General features: G+C 53.6%; 1 protein-coding gene across 8 annotated transcripts in view; it reads right to left on the bottom strand.

The window, feature by feature from the left end:
* Positions 1 to 16881, bottom strand: part of dlg1 (MAGUK family member discs large 1) — a 284519-nt gene that overhangs the window by 9165 nt on the left and 258473 nt on the right. For all 8 annotated transcript variants that reach the window (XM_025297971.1, XM_011153800.2, XM_011153806.2 and 5 more), the window contains 4 exons: positions 3162 to 3375; positions 2153 to 2310; positions 1816 to 2065; positions 877 to 979 (listed from right to left, as the gene is read on the bottom strand). In XM_025297971.1, coding sequence (XP_025153756.1) covers positions 877 to 979; positions 1816 to 2065; positions 2153 to 2310; positions 3162 to 3375 — 725 coding nt within the window. The remainder of the gene's footprint in view (positions 1 to 876; positions 980 to 1815; positions 2066 to 2152; positions 2311 to 3161; positions 3376 to 16881) is intronic.

Consider the following 16881-nt stretch of genomic DNA (forward strand, 5'->3'; position numbering starts at 1 on the left):
AAGCAGGCAAAACAAAAACACATGTCACATTTACACATGGTAAAAAAACACAAAAGCTCATTCGGGACTTGGGCTGATCTTGCGCCACGTCTCGCACGTCGCGTTGCAATCTCTAAACCAACACCGTCTCGCGCGTGAGAAGAACAAATAAGGAAACGGTCACGCTCTTCGCTCCCCGGAGAGGGAGAGCGCGCTGCTTCGGCACTTACTCGAAAACTCTACCGCGTTATATTATATATCTTGCGGAAACTTGCACTCGCGCGCGATCTCTCGCGCGCGATGTATCGCGCGCGATGGAGAGCGATACGTCGCAGAAGCTGCCACACGGCACTGTCGTGTCGCGTGTTGAAGAACACGTGGCGCGTTACAAAGTCACGAGGAAGCGAGAAAAAGTTTCCTTCCCCCGGTGATACGGCAAACACGACGACGCTTGTTCTCTAAACGTCGCGGCGCGCACTTCTTCAACTACGTAAACTCGAGAGCGAACTTGCACCGACCTCTTCGTCGCCTTCGCGCGGAAGGCGGCGCGCGATGAATTATCGATTCAAATCGATCCCATCGATCGCACCCCGCGCGTACGCATGCACGAAAACTGCGGCCGTCCGTCGGCTGTGGTTGAGGGGGGCGGGGGGTAGGACGGCGAGGGTGGTAACCTCGTATAACTCAGCGGTTAAGTCGCATGGTACACGGTATGTAAGTAGGCGAGGGTACATACGGCGAGAAAGAAAGAACACGTAAAACACATTAAATACGGATCAGAACATGCACAGAACGTGCAGGTGGGTGGCGCGGGGGTGGGGGTGGGGGCGAGATAGAAAGGGTAAGAGGGGGGAGCGGCGGCGAAGAAACGAAACGAATCGGTTTCGAGACACTCACGTTCCTGGTCGGAGCCATCCTCGGACTTGTCGTCCTTGCTCTTCATGAACGGGAACTTCCGGCTGAACGAGAAGTTCTTCTTCTTCCGGTCTAACGTCGATTGCTGAAAGCAACGAGTTTACTGCGTGGTGCTGCGTCGCGCGGGGCGCATCGCGATATCGCGACCGGCGCGTTATCGGCGTGCCGCGTCACTTGTTCGACTTTGTATCCACCCGGTATATCCGGCGCGAGACGGGATCCTCTTTCGGCGGCAACGTCGAGAGCCCCGGGACGGCTCGTCGCGCGCGAATTCGGGGAGGAAACACCACCGAAGGTTCTCCACTTTCGGCTGTATCGAAGTTGCGAGGTGGCGACGCAACGCTGCGGCGCGGCGTATCGATCGCGATGAATACTCGATCAGCCGTCCGTCTCTCCCTCTGTCATTAGCGTTAATGAGCCTGAGCGAAGCGCCAACGGGTGAACACGCTTTTTCGATCACGCGCGATTTTACGAACGTTACCGCTCCGTTAACGTGTGTGCGTCACGCACGGAACACGCGCGCAGTTTACCCTCGCGAAGGGGCGTCAAGTTTTCATGTTGCGTATTAATTTGAAAAGCGACGGAGACTTCGCACTTCGCGCTCGCGGTCTCGCCCCGTCTATTTCCGGGTCCGGTAAAGAGAGAAGAAACATAACGACACAGTTGAGGCGGTATGTCGTCAACTGTTTGTCGCATGCAAATCCCAGGCGTCCTTAAATCACACACACACACACACACACACACACGACACGTTGTTCTTCATAATTCAATTCATTTCTTCACAATTCAATTAACGCGAAGCAGCAACTGTCGCTCGGATTTTCAGCCGGACGTCGCGCGCGTTCGGAAATCGGCTCCTCGCGGTGGCTCGAGTCGCGTGTTTCCGCGATTCAACGTCATCCCGGAACTCGTCAGACTCACCTTATCGAGAATAACCGGCATGTGTCCCTGGAACTTGACGGAGCGGTCTCTGGCGCGCTGCTTGCGCTCCCATCGTCTGCGCGAGGGTATTATACCGAGGCCCTCCTCCTCGCCCTGAGGAGTGACCCTCCTCGCCTGCCACCACTCGTCGTCGCTGGCGTTCGTCACGTGCAGGATCTCGCCGTAGCGGAAGGCCAGGCCGCGGCTCGGTAGACCATCGTCCTTGTTGGGGTCGTAATCGAACAGCGCTCTTTGGCAGAAGAAAAATCGCGCAACGTTCACGCACCATTTTCGTCGCGGAGATTAACGGGCGCGGGAGAGACACGCGCGGTATTACCTCACGTAGAGTGACTTCTTCTGCGAGGTCCTCATGAGGGTGCCTGTCATCACATTCTGTTGCGAGATCTGTTGCTTAAGATCGTGGATCTTCGCCTCGAATCTGTTGTAATCCTCCGGCTTGTATTGCACCACGATCGTCACTGTCTGGCCGGTACCCTGCGCGCGCCGCGCCAACAAAAATCGTGTATAATAACGAATGCGTGGGTCACAAGAGAATCTCGCCGAAAGAATCTCGCGTTGGATTCCACTCGGGATAGCGAACTGAACATCGCGGAGAGAACTCGTCGAGAAGCTCAACGTATTCACGTCCGTCCATCGCGGAATTCCGACCCGAGACATTTCACGAATCGCGTATCGGACGCGTTCTCGAGAGCTGAGAGAACGCGCCGCTGCTGCATTTTCTACACTGAGAGAAAAGTATATGATATTTGGAACTATAATGATATAGTAACTGAATTATAGTCCGAAATATCATATTTATAGCAAGTATTACCGTAATATACGGTAATAATTACGATGTAGGCATAGTATAACCAACTATATAATATTTTTACTACGAATTATGGTGAGTTAAACTAAAATTATTGTATGGATACAAATATAAAATGGTAGGTAAAGTAACTCTTTTATATAGTCAATATTACCAGAATATTTGCTAAATGATGACAGAGTTGTAACTATATGAATATTAGATCTCACTATATTTGTGAGTGAGAAATTACCATATATGTGGCGAAAGAGTAACTAAACAAGTATTTAAGACAATCATTGACTATATATTTGTGTTTATTCTACTATATTTTGCAGGTTCCACGAACTATAAAAATATGGTTGACGCCCAAATGAACTATAAGATATAGCGAGATTATAGTTAATTCAACTATATTTTTCTATCAGTGTACGGGGGAATTCACGTCGAATCCACTCGGAGACTAGGCGCGTCGCGCGTCGGCGGAAGCGCCAGAACACCGGATGGGATCTCCTTCGCTCTGTCCTCTCTCTCTCACCTTGAGGGCCGCAGCAGCCTCCTCATGGGTGGCTGTCCGAAGATTGATGCCATTGACGCTTAATATTTGATCGCCCCTGCGTAACTCGCCGCTGAGATCGGCCGGACCCCCGGCTAGAATGAACGAGATGAAGATACCCTCGCCATCTTCGCCGCCGACGATGTTGAAGCCCAGGCCGGAGGATCCTTTATTCAGTACTACCGTGCGAACCTCTCTGCAAAATCAAAGAAAACGATCCATGTTTGACGCTGCTGTCACTTTGTACAACGTCACGGTTATTAATAGCTACACGTATATATAGAGATACGTCTCGCATAGAAGATATTTTCTCAAATAAACATATCGGCGGGGAGAGGAGCGCTCAAGAGTACACATCGTGCACTGAGAGAAAAGTTTATGACATTTGGAGCTATATAATGATATAGTAACTAAATTATAGTCCGAAGTATCACATTTATAGTAAGTATTACCATAATATCGGTAATAATTATGATATAGGCACAGTACATATAACCATATAATATTTTTACTAAGAATTATAGTAAGTTAAACTAAAATTATCGTACGGATGCAAATATAAAATGGTAGGTAAAAGTAACTCTTTTTTTTATATAGTCAATATTACCAGAATATTTGCAAAATGATGACAGATGTAACTACGTGAATGTTAAATCTCACTATATTTGTGAATGAGAAATTACCATATATGTGGTAAAAGTAACTAAACAATTATCTAAGACAATCATTGACTATATATTTGTGTTTATTCTACTATATTTTGCAGGTTCCACGAACTATAAAAATATGGTTGACGCCAAAATGAACTATATAAAATATAGTGAGATTATAGTTAATTCAACTATATTTTTCTATCAGTGTGATGGTGAAACAGATATTAATAGACGCGGCGATCAGAGGTAGCAGCCATTTCGGGCAAATTATCATCAACTTTTCATCACAAACTGACTCGTCTTGCCGAGTCGACCGTTCGTCAGTGGCCGGACGCGGCCGTTCTCCGGCAAGCTGACGTACACGCGAATTCGAAACGCAGCCGGGGATGCGGAGGAGAGCGCGCGACTCCTGAGAGCCACGAGATCTTCGGTACGCCGCCGCAGTCATTCGCATTTAAATCGCGCGGTATCTCGCGCGAGAGCGCGAATCAACATGCAGATTCCACCTGTATATTCCAGAGCGCGATTATCACGTTGATTACAGGATCCGTGCCAAACTCGGCCGACGCCTGGCCTCGTCCTCGCCACGTAACGAGACGCATAATGCGGGAGGACTCGCGCGAGCGATGACGCTCCTGCGCCCTCGAGCGCGTCTCTCGGTGTTTCGCGTATGCATTACAGGCGCGCCGTGTCGCGCGCATAAATGCATTGCCTGATATTCGGAAGCGCGCGGATTCCGCGGAGGATTCACACACAGCGACGGAATCGCGCGACACGGGCTCACGATCTCGCGGGGATTAACGGAGTCGTTCTCGAGCCGAGCGCGGGCTCATTTGAATGCACGAGCGCGCGATTATCCTGCGGGATAAACCGGCCGCGAGACCTTAATCGGGGGGTCGCGATTGTGAGATTTTAACGAAGCGCGCTTTTACGCCGGGCTGCGACGAGCAATCATCTCGCCCGGCGAAATTGCGCTTCTCGTTCGTCCAAGTCTCGCTCACGATGCCAGCAGAGAATCCGCGTGTTTGTGCACGCACGGCCATTTGGCGCTCGCGCATTAATTACTCCGAGTCAACATTCACTCGAGAGGACGGCGGGAGAAACACGCGCGCGCGCGCGCGCGCGCGCGGGCGACGTCGTCCCCGGGAGAGGTCAGAGGTAAAATAAAGGTGTCGCGCGTACGTGGACGTTCGACTTTTCGTACTTGTCGCGAACGGCGTGGGAGGTCCGGCCTAATGGTTGATCGCGCGTGACGCAAAAGCGCGCCGATCAATGGAGACGCCCTACGCAAACGCTCACGCTCTTCGCGTGCACGAGCGCCTCGGCGCTTTACGTGCAGAGGCGCCTCCGAGGGGAATCAATCGAAGCGGAGAACACCGAGCGAAAGAGGCTCGTCTCCATACGATGTAACCTATTCCGCAGCCGTTTGCACAACGGTTTTCGCACATCCCGCTCGAATCGCACGAAACGCTCGCGATTGCGACTGCCGGCTGCTCACGTACTCGCGTGCTGATCGACCATGACGGGGGTCGGGACGTATGCGGTGTAAATATTGACCCTTCGTTATATACTCTTATCCGAGAGGATGGATGAGAGCATAATAAAGATACTTGTGCGATTTCCCGATTCCAGCGCGCATAATCGCGACGTGGCTCCTGAGGGCGGGATTACGATGGACTTGACGCAACGGGACGCGACGGGATGTGAAGTGACACAAAACCTAAAACACATTATTTTATATGCGGCTAGTTACGATCGACTTTGCGTAACGTGACGTGAAGTATCGGAAGTTAACGCGACGTAAAGCTTGCCAATGTCAAGTTTAGATGTCGCGTTCCGTCAAGTCAAAAACGGAGTTCTTCCACCACAGGTTACGCCCGTCGCCAAACTGAATTCTTCTTCGAAAAATATCTCTCACACTGATATAACCTCAAGCGTCAAATTCACGTAACGTCACTTCACGTCCCGTCGCGTCCCGTTACGTAAAGTTCATCGTAATCCCGGCCTAACTCGGTCGGAGAAACGTTGCGCGAACGAGCGTACACGTTGACGCAAATCAGTCCCATCGCCGGCATATGACAAATAAATATTCGTACACAGCACGCAACATGAGCAATAAATAATAAATGTCGCGAGACGTAAGCCGTAAGAGTCGGTCGATTATAGTTTATTCTTGTAATAACCAACTGCGATTGGCTATTTCTCACGGGATTTGCGGCTTACGACATTGATCGTAAAACCGGCGTAATCAGCAGTTATTATGAATATCCAGGGATTTCCAATGTCGCGGCGCCGAAGGAACGGTGTGTTGTGAGCACACGTGAGCCAGCTCGTGTTTGACTTTTATTCAGCGCAAACGGCGACGCGTATCGCCGACAACGAAGAGCATGAACGCGAGGATCACTCGACGAGCGACGTGTGGAGCTCTCTCTCTCTCTCTCTCTCTCTCTCTCTCTCTCTCTCTCTCTCTCTCGCAGAGCTGCTGCGAAGGGGAACACTCGACGCGTCGTGACGCCCTTCTCTGCCTTCTGTGCTCGGGCTAACAAAGACCCCGAATTAACGGTCGGTTGTTCGCGCTCGCCGGCGCGCCGACGCCTCGCCGTGGGCGAGGAGGATGCCGAGGGAAGGATCGCATTAAGGTCACGTCGCACCACCGAACAACGGGGCTTGATAACGCCCGCGCGCGCGAGATACAGCCGCCGCATCCGACTGCAGCTCGCTTAGCTCTTAGCAGCGAGCGCAATCCGGTTGATCATCAGATTGCAGATCGCGGGAGCGCGATCGTTATTGAGGAGAATTATTGCCGCGTGCTTATCGTTCCGATGACGCGCGGAAAAATATGTCGAGGCTCTCTCGTATCGGCTATCGGTGACGGTCTGGCGGGGTAGTTTGGGGGTGGCAAAAGCGTCACATTATGTTTATGTGTATTTCCGAAAAACGCCGGGAGCGAGAGTCGCTCGATGTCCCTGAGGGGATTATCGCGCTAGTCTCCGCTGCTCGCTCACGAGGCGACACGCGACAGAAACACGCAAATCTTCGCGACTGGTCGTCGTTCGATTTCGCCCCGCGACGAGAATACCTCGCGCGTATTTTCGACGACACCTCGTTTCAGTTGGCGGAATCAGCCGCCGTCGCGGCCGTGTCCGCCGCGTCTCCGAGCGCGATTGGCTCCCGCCTGAAATGCACCTCGACGTGCGGCCGCGCGGAGTCCGCGACAGTCGGATACGCGCGCGCGCGCGTCGCCGATGACGCGCGTCGCGCCGGCGATACTCCGCGAGCGCTCGGCCGCGCCGCGGGAATCGCGGGCTCCCGGCCGGCGAAATCGCGCACGAAGCTCGCGAAGGAGGCGCACGTTCGCGATCTCTCACGCCGATAGCCGCGATAAACGAGTCAGCCTGCGAGCGATCCGGCGCGATCGGCAGGGCGCCGCCCGACTCGCGGCTGCTTCGTGCCAACGTGCCCTCCCCTCCCAGCCGCCCTCCCCGACCGTCCGAGGATCGTCAACGAGCGTCGGGCACTTTCTCACCACCAGGCACACACCCACAACACCACTGACACGCGACGCGATGGAAACGGAGGATTCATCCGCGAGACAAACTCGCGCGCCATCACCGCGCGCGGCCGCCTTTCCCTCCACTTGCCGTTTCGTTTTGCTCGATCAACGCGCGAGATACCGCGGGGTAATCGCGGGAATTGCCACCCCGGGTTCGCTGTCGTGGCTCGCATGTCGAGCCCTCCAGCGTCGCTCCCTCCGTGTTGATGCACGCGATTCTGTCTTCCTGAGTCGCGCGTGTGCGTGCATGCGTGTGCGTGCGTGCGTGCGTGCGTGCGTGTGTGTGTGTGTATGTGTGTGTGTGTGCGTGCGCGCGCGCGTGTGCGGATAACAGTGCATGTCCGCGTACCTACGCGAGCTTCAACCGCATCCGCTGCTCCGTGGCATTCCAATTCCGCGTGCCATTATCATCCCGTCGTCGTCGTCGAGAACGTCGTCGCGGCGGCGGTACGCGCAGTGGCGTCGTGCACGACGTGCGACCTTCTCCGTCGACACCGCGCCCGGTCTCCTCATCCGCGAACGCACTCGTGAGCGAGCTCGCCGATCTCTCGATTGTCCGGCGGACCTCTCATCGTTTTAGTCACCGTCAACAAACACAGTCGCGAGCACGCCCCTCCCCCCCTCCTCTTGCTCCTCCTCTCTCGGGGGAAAAACTGTGCGCGACGTCGCGCGGCTCGATGCACTCTCTGCTACGTCGATTTCCGCACTCTCGTCGGATGCGCGCACCTATTCCTCCGCAGCGTGGGCGACGATGACGTAACACCGCTGCGGTTCCGCTGCGGGAGCGAAGGGTCTCGACGTCGGAGAGCAGTCGTGTCGGCCTCTCGTCTCGCTGCTCGCGGTCGCTCGCGATCGCGGGATCGATCGATCGATCGATCGGTCGGTCGGTCGGTCAAAGGGTGGAGAACGAGCGAGGGAGGAGAATGAGAATAGGACAGAGAGAACGAGAGAGAGAGAGAGAGAGAGAGAGGCAGAGTGGGAGAATGAAGAAACAGGTGATCCGTCAGCTGGCGCGGAGGTGGCGCGGCTCTTCTCTCTCTTCTGCTGTTCGCGAAACGACGATGTCCCGACGTCGGGCGCGTCGCGACGGATTAAAGGCCGCGGAGCACATAGGTGGCCGCCGACGCGGCGCGTCGTGTCGCCATGCGCCGCGCCGCGCCGCGCCGCCGGGACGGCCACTGCGAGCTACTATCGTCAGATCGATAGAAATAAGCTGACTCTCTCTGGCGCGCGCTACAGCCCGCCTCGCCGCTCGGCAGCTCTCTTTTCACCATCACCGCCACCACTGCCACCACCGCCACCGCCACCGCCTCCGCCGCCACTCTTGCGTCGCGCGCTCTTTCGCAAAACTAGGTCGACCTGGTAAACTTTCAGTCTTTTTCGCAAAGCCACCCTCTATGCCGATCTAAATATACCGGTATCTGAAATCCTTTTGCGCGTGGCTGGCAAAAAATTAGGAGAGTGGGGATAGACGAATTACGTGAGAATACCGTGGCACCCTCTCTCGGACACAAGCCGGGTAACTCGGACGACTCTCTCAGGGAGGACTCGCGCTTTTCGTGAAACGCGCGCGAGTCGTAATTTGTGGTGATCAAAAGGACCTGTCTGCCTGCGAAGCCACATGTTAAAACGTCTGAGAGAGCCAGATCGGGTTCTCGTTATTTCTCTTTTTTTCTTTTTCAGTTGGTTATTTCGTTAAGGGTGGACAATTGATGAACGAAACGCGCGCTCGAAAGGACGCCGAGCGCAGGTGAAGCGTCGCGAGCAATTATACCGAACTTTTATCTCCGGATGCTGCTAGCTAACAAATCGGGAAGGGAACTTCGAATGTGAGAAAGCCGGTCGCGACTCGCGATCTCCCGCGGCGGGAACGTTGAAAGATTACGACTCGGGGATTAAAGTCGTAGCGTCGCGGGACAATTTAATTACGCATCTCTCTGTGAAGAATTATAGGAGGGAAGAGGCGCTCTCTCTCTCTCTCTCTCTCGTTCTCTCTTCCTTCTGCCGCTCTTCGGGCTATGCTCGAGTGCAACGGGGGCGATTTCGCGAGAAAGGAGGCAATTAATATCCGTCGTTGTTTTGCGCGGTTAAAACGCGATACCCTCCGGGCGCGAGAGGGCACAAATAATGCACGAAGACGATGTTTTCGTGAGTATAATTGCATCGGACCGCACACGACTTTCCGGCATCTCGGCGTATCGATTCGAGAGCAGGCCTTGAATAATAAATACGCGACTGTGTTTATAGCTGGCGCGGTTCTAATTCTGATCCTCGTGGGACCTGATGAGACTGCGACTCGGCGTTATATCATGCAACGTATAAATTCGCGTATTCTCTCTCGATATATTGTGACAAACGGTATCCTTCGAATTACACGAGAAAAATTGCGCAGTAAATTTGGCAAATTTTGGCAAATCCCCGAGATTGGCAAATTTGGGAAAATAAAACGACGCATCGTGAGCGCACAAATCAAAGACGAAATGACGAGTACAAAACGCATTGCGATGAAAAAATATACATAGCTCTTCGTTCGCGATCGAAAATCGCCAGCATGGCGAGCGGAGGGACAAAGCTACTCGCGCGCTCGAGCGCCAATACCAAAGACTGGATTATTTTCTATCCGTCCAATTAGAAGTGGCGGCGCGTTTGCACAGCTGCTCATTGCAGCGGCGGGCGCGATCGAAGTTACAGCTTCGTGAAAATGGAAATTCACTCCCGATGTATCGCTTCTTCGATTGACCTACTTGCGAGGGAAACGGGTGCGCGCGCGCGCGCGCGCGCGTGCGCTTGCTCGTCCGCTCGTTCCGTCATCCCCTCGCGCACACCCTCGCGAATCCCTGCATTCCGATACGGAGACGATCTCGCGCGCGCGCGCGCGACTTCCGTCATCGTCGCGCGATTTTATGAATACTTCCCCGACGACGACACGTGGCCGCCGGTCGCCACGGAAAATAAAGGTCCGGGCCCCTCTCTCTTCCTCGATACGGCGAAATGGTTACGCCCACGGGGCGACCGATAGATAGACTCTCCCTTATCACGCAGTTCGCGATTGTGAGCGCGAACGTGACGCGCTTCGCCAAGCGCGCTCGAATAATAATATCTCGACGCTCGATCTTCCACCTCGGCACGGTTGCGTCACCGACTCCACCGGAGAGTCGCCCAGCGCGCGCCTTCGCGTGACACGGCTTACTCGTTACTCGCTCACATAATTCACTGTATTATCAAGATGATAATACAGCGAAGAGAGTGCTCTCGTCAACTGCGAGCGCGCAAGCGTCGATCTCTCTCGTCGAGAGCGATCTCCCAGTCGAACGTCGCACAAACGACGAGCTCCTCCTCCTCCTCTCGAGCTCTCGGATAAAGAACGCGAATCCTCTCGAGCGCGTCTTACTCTCGAATCCAGCGCGGGCTGGAGATCAGAGACTCCTCATGCTCGGCCTATCTCGAGATTTCACAGGAGATTCCCGGGGGGGGGGGGGGCCTCGGGGAATATGCTGATAGCGGCGCGGATGATCCGGGGCGAGGGCTGCGCACGAGAGAACGGGCACGTTCCCCCCGGAGACAATGGAATCCGTATCGCGGAGATACGAATCCCTCACGACTTCGATACCCTCTTCTCTTCCGCGAGGTGCTCCGCCGGGCTTCCGACGACGAGAGATCCGATAGCGCGGCATTTATATCCCCCGAAGGTCGCCGTTTTTCGAGAGAGCCCACACGCGCGAGAAGGATATCGAATTTTATTAAAAACCCGCCGCGCCTATTTGTTTCTCTCGTCTCCCTCCTCCCCTCTCTCTCTCTCTCTCTCTCTCTCTCTTCCTCGTGGAATCCTGTCGAATATTGCATTCAAACCTTTCCGTTCGAGCAAAGTGAAGCGCGTACCAAAAGTTGGGATGTATTTCCAATTTCCAGTTTTCACGATTAACTCGCTTCCTCGTGTGCGACCAACGACTGAGATACACATCTCTTTTTCGTTTCAAGGGCGATACACTTCGCGACTAGTCCGTGCGCGCAAGCGATCTCTTCAGATCAACGATCGGCGTCAGCGTTTTCGCGCCCTCGAGAGAGAATGGCGCTCTCGCGCGCGCGCGCGCGGGGAATCAAAGATCGCTCCTCGTCGTCGCTCGATAACGCGGCTAACTGTAAGTTTCATGTCGCCGGTGATGAGCGAGCTCGGCCGATCTTGACCCGAAAAGCAGCACGAAGTAACTAGAAACCGGAGTCACGGTCGTGAGGAGTGGCATTTGACCCTGCTCCTTATTAAGGACACTGCGCGACCGCGCGCGACAGACTGTCCTTGGGGCGACTGCGCCCCACACGAGCCCCTCCCTGCGCGGCCTGAGCGATTTCAAGGCTCGGCACACCACGTGTTTTCCGCCGCTAACATGTGGATACACCCTCGGGGAAAGGGGAAGCGTCGCGATAAGCGGCCACGTGAAACACGTGTTGTGTGATGGCTGCGGAAAGACAGAGAGACAGGCGCGCGCGAGCCCGCTTCCGCCGGAAGCGCCGTCGAGAAATGAAAAATAAAAGGTGCACGAGAAGACGACGTTTTATGCATTTAACTGTTCCCTTTTTATTGCGCAACCACGGCGTCTCTCTCTCTCCTTTTATCTCTGTCGCGGACTTTTTCTGAGAAAATTAATTTGGCTTCCAGCGAAAAGAGAATTATATATATTTATATACAAGAAGTCTCTCTCTCTCTCTGTCTCTCTCTCTCTCTCTCTCTCTCTCTCTCTCTCTCTCTCTCTCTCTCTCTCTCATCTGTTCTCTCTAAATCCAGCTTTTGATCTTTTCTATTATTTTTATCACGAGGGTAACATTAAGAAGCTCTTTTGAGGAAAAGTTGATATTCACGAGGATGAACGAGCGAAGATTGATTTACATTTCGATCATAACATCGCACCCCCTCTGCCTCGCACAATAAAATTCAGGAAGGATCCCTCGCGCGCGGATTTCACTGTTCGTGACTTGTGTAACGAAAACAGGAGTGCGAAAGTACGAATAACACGGCGAAGTTTCCGAATTTTCAAAGAGGTTTCCGAACTTTGAACGTATCTTAAGGTGATTTTGAAATCTTTTTGGAACGACTATTATTCTCTTTACCCTTCTCGCGTGTCCACGTAAATCTTGCGGAGAGTTTCCGGCCGGAAAAAAAGAGAGAGAGAGAGAGAGAGAGAGAGAGAGAGAGATCCCCCCGGGATATCGCCTCGCCCGTGTTTCGAATTTTCGCAACGAAATAGCATCGAGCGCAATCCTTCGCCCTTCAAGGTTGCCAGGCAAGAGATTGCTCGTGTCTGAACATAAATTACTTTAGATCCCCTCGCGGCATTAAAAGCTTTGTCACATCGTAGGAACGACACCCTGAGGGAACGGCTTTAGAAAGGACTTAATGAGGGAGATTGCGCCATAACAATCCGTACATCAGAATCTCTATTACGTCCTCGATTTTTAGTTAGTCGTCGGTGCTCGCATTACGACGTACAGGTTTTTTTGCGAAAAACCTCCCGGGGGATAAAAAGCACACGGCAGATGCGCGCGTACACGTGTCGCTGTTTGAAAATCAAAAAACACTTTGAATTTTAAATTACCGGTTGTTCCGTCGATCAGAATGTTTCGTCCGCTGCGCGTTATTCATTTTTGTTATCCTACACTTTCAATCATCGGAAATTTTTTAATTATACTCACGTGCGGGAAAAGGGAAAAATAGAGCGGAGAACGATTTTTGCAAAATGAAACGCCGCGGTGTTTTTTGCGCGAACGCGTTGCGCAGGCATGAGCGAAAAACTTATTCAACATCGATCCTCTCTCCTCAACCCGGATGTCAACGGCGATCGTAAAAGCGAAGTCGAAGTTTATTCGTTCGGAACAGCGAACTGGACTCGTAAAATCACGGCCATGACCTAAAGCCAGATTAAGGACCGGACTCTGCGCGTCTTCTCTCTGTCCCTCGTGCGCGGCCAAAGGGAATTCTTCCTCTCTCCGACCTGGGTCAACTAGCTCGAAAGAAGAAAAAGGGTCGCCTATCCGAAGACTAAGCTCGCCTGCTCGATATTCGACCCGCCACCGAAGTATCATCGTTATCGGCAGTATTGTTTCGCGGCCGTACGAAAGACGAGAGGTCGTAAATGTACTTCTCGCCGAGAGAGGGAAGAAAGAGAGAGAGAGAGAGAGAGAGAGAGAGAGAGAGAGAGAGAGAGAGAGGGTCTCATCTTCCCCCGATTTATTTAACGACGCATTCAAGAACAGGTCCAAGAAGATAATCGAATTTTACAATTACGCACCGTTTCTCCACGGTCGTTCGTAAAAGTTAATCAAGCCTTAACCGATGTCCCGGTTGGTGTCCTCTTAAACGAAACCAGGACGAAGCGGAGAATCAACTCGACCGTGAATCACTTTGATTTCTCGTCGATGGGAACGCTCGTTTATCGACACGACACAATGTAATACGCCGTATTAGCACTCGATTGTTCGGAACCGATAAAACACGACTGATAGACGCAACGAGGTGTCGCGATCTCGCGCGGACGACGTTACGCAGGACGACGAGGCGCCCGAAAGCAGCGGACGAAAGAATGAGTCCGATTAGTCGCGGGAGCGTCGATAATTGGTACGCGCGCGGAAGTTACGGAGGCAATTAGCGGGTAATGAAGAAGCCGAAGGTCATTCGCGTCGCTGCCGGAGCGGAGACGCGCGAGCACAATCGAGCGAAATGAGCGTCAAGCTTCCTCCTCCCCCCCTCTCTCTCTCTCTCTCTCTCTCTCGATGCGACGGGTGTGCTGCCAGCCGACGTGCACTGTAATTTGCACACTGTATATCTTCATCTCCCTTACCTTCCCTCGATTTGCCGTCTACTTGCCGATAGAGCGGCTCGGCAACCCGTCACAATTACATCGCGCCGTTCTGTTCCGGCCGGATAACGCCTGTTAATCCTGCCGACGTGCCCCCCGTGCTGCCGCGCCTCCTCGCCTTCCCTCTTCGACGCCGTCCTCGAATTTGCCGCACGCATATTTATACGCGAACTCGCGCGATCTCGACATGTTACGCTTTCGCTGTGGACAAAGTGCATCCGGCCGGTTTGTTCCGGACTGACGAGTTTGTTGTTGAGACGCAAAGTAATACCGTTATGAAATCAAATGACTACATATGCCGCTTTGCATGATTCGCAATTAGCCAGAATTAGAAAGAGAGGGGGAAGGGAAGAGAGAGAGAGAGAGAGAGAGAGAGAGAGAGAGAGAGAGAGAGAGAGAGAGAGAGAGAGAAAGGAGAGAGGACCACGAGAGATGGGATTTTAGATTTTTCTCTCTTTACACACAGCCGTAAAAAGTTAATGTAACGGCTACGGCAGTCATAGTGGATTTTACATCGGGCGGGTTTTCATAAACCCTAAACGAGAAAAATACGGCGTAACGAGGAAAATATGAGGCCGGCCTCCTCTCGCGACCATAAACCGAATTAGCGCGCTAATCTTTGCGCGCATCACGTTTGCCCGGTAAATTTTTTCGACATGCGTACTTTTACGTGTTATTTCGCGCGCGCGCAAGTACGTGGCTGATAACGCCGTCGCCGAGAGACACGCCGCGACAGTTAAAATTCGCATCTCGCTCCTTTCACTTTAACGGCTGCTCGACCCCGGCCGGGATCGCTTCTGCAACACATCGCGCGGCGCGTTACATGGAAATTCGCGGGCGTGGTAACACGCACGCCCATTACCGTCGTAATCCTCGCTCTGCCGGAACGACCCGGAGCTTCTCGGCTTCACGGCAGAAATCAAGATGTGCACCCGGCGAGCTAAATCGACGACGTTTGCCATCGGTCACGTCGCCGTCGCGCCGAGGCGAGATCGACCAGTTCGAGCCGGCGATCGCGGTCCGATCGTCGTCGTCGTCGTCGTCGTCGTCGACGTCGTCGTGTTCGTCGCTGTCGCCGGTTAAAATTTCCGCCCGCGACTGGCACTCGCGTGGCAATCGCCAATTCGAATCGTGCCGGGAATTTCACGGAACGAAAGAGAGCCCCGGCTTGCGGCTGCTCGACGTGGTGGCTTTCTTCGCGCGATCCCGCCGGCGACACGGAATCCGGGTTAAACGGTTCTCGGCGAGCGCGTGTTCGAGCGGGGCCGCCATTAGAGGCCAATTTTCCCCGGTTATATCAATAATATCGGAGCGTCCCTGCTGGAACAGGGTCGCAATTTTGTTTTTCCTCCTCTCGTTCTGCCCGTGTCGTATTGTACAGCCCTAAATAAAAGCGCGCTTCGTGTTCCGAAAGTACCGCAGAATCCTTCCTGAGAACTCGTGAAAAGTACATGGTCTCTCTCTCTCTCTCTCTCTCTCTCTCTCTCTCTCTCTCTCTTTCTCTTTCTCTCCGTCAGGAACAGAGATTATCGCCAGACTTGCGGCTGCGATTCTATCGAGCGTCGTTTAGATAAGGAATCTCGGGACGGAGAAAGAAAGGGAGGGGAGGTGGGGAGAGAGCGCTTATTTATTATTATTAGATATTGCGCATCGCGGCGATTGTGCCGTGTCTAATTGCACGTCGCGCGCGTTTCTCGAGGAGGTTAATTTCGCGGTGAATCGACGCGCTAAAACGTGACACTTTCGTGGCGCGCTCTGGCCCGCGGTAATTCCATTGAAACGCCGTGTAATCGCCTAATGGAAGAAGAAAGTCTAATTATTATCCTGCGCCCCGCGCGCGTTTATGTGCGAGCGGGGAGACGCCGCGCGCGCGCGTCTGCTCTCGTTTTCCGCTTCGCGTGAAAGTTGTCGTCCGCGCGCGAGACGATGCTGTAACGAAAATTCAACGTTCAACGTTCGTCCAGTCTTTTTCTCAACGTACCTCGTTTCGCTCCTCGACGTCTCCGACGATGTTACCAATAACATGTCCGACAAGCGCGTTGCGACGAAACAGCGTGCGCGCGGCATGAAAGTCGCGGAGGCGTCTCCGAGGGAACTCGCGGCGATCGGCCGCGTGTCTTTCGGACACGATCGCTGTTTTAGCGTTTTAACGTACGTTACGTTAAACGCTCGTACTCCCGGCGGGCGTATTACGCCGCTACGTGTTGTCGCTCGACGTACCTTCTGTACCGCTTATCCCGCAGAATCCGGCGTCCCAGGGTGGCGAAGGGCCGCAGCGGGAAAATCTGCTGCCTGTTCCGCGTCATGCCTTCTCGTTTTCTCACCGCGACAAGTCACACACACACACACACACACACACACGTGTCACACTACACCACGTATCCGCCGTCCATGTCGTCGCGCGCCACTTTCGTGTGCTCGCCGTCACGTTCCGGCCCGACCTCTCGCGTAGCTAATAGTCTCGGACGTGCCACTTAAGTACTCGTTTATAATCACAAACACCGACGACGTATATCCGTCCGTCCGTCCGTCCGACAGCGGCGCTCTAATAACTTTCGACGTCTCGTCTCGTCCTTCCGCGATGATCCTTCCGTCTCAGCAGGACGACGGGGCGACGGTACGTGATGACGAGCGCGGCGCGGCGCGCT

The sequence above is a fragment of the Harpegnathos saltator genome, unplaced genomic scaffold (assembly GCF_003227715.2).
Source record: "Harpegnathos saltator strain DR-91 unplaced genomic scaffold, Hsal_v8.6 scaffold20, whole genome shotgun sequence".
NCBI classification, from domain to species: domain Eukaryota; kingdom Metazoa; phylum Arthropoda; class Insecta; order Hymenoptera; family Formicidae; genus Harpegnathos; species Harpegnathos saltator.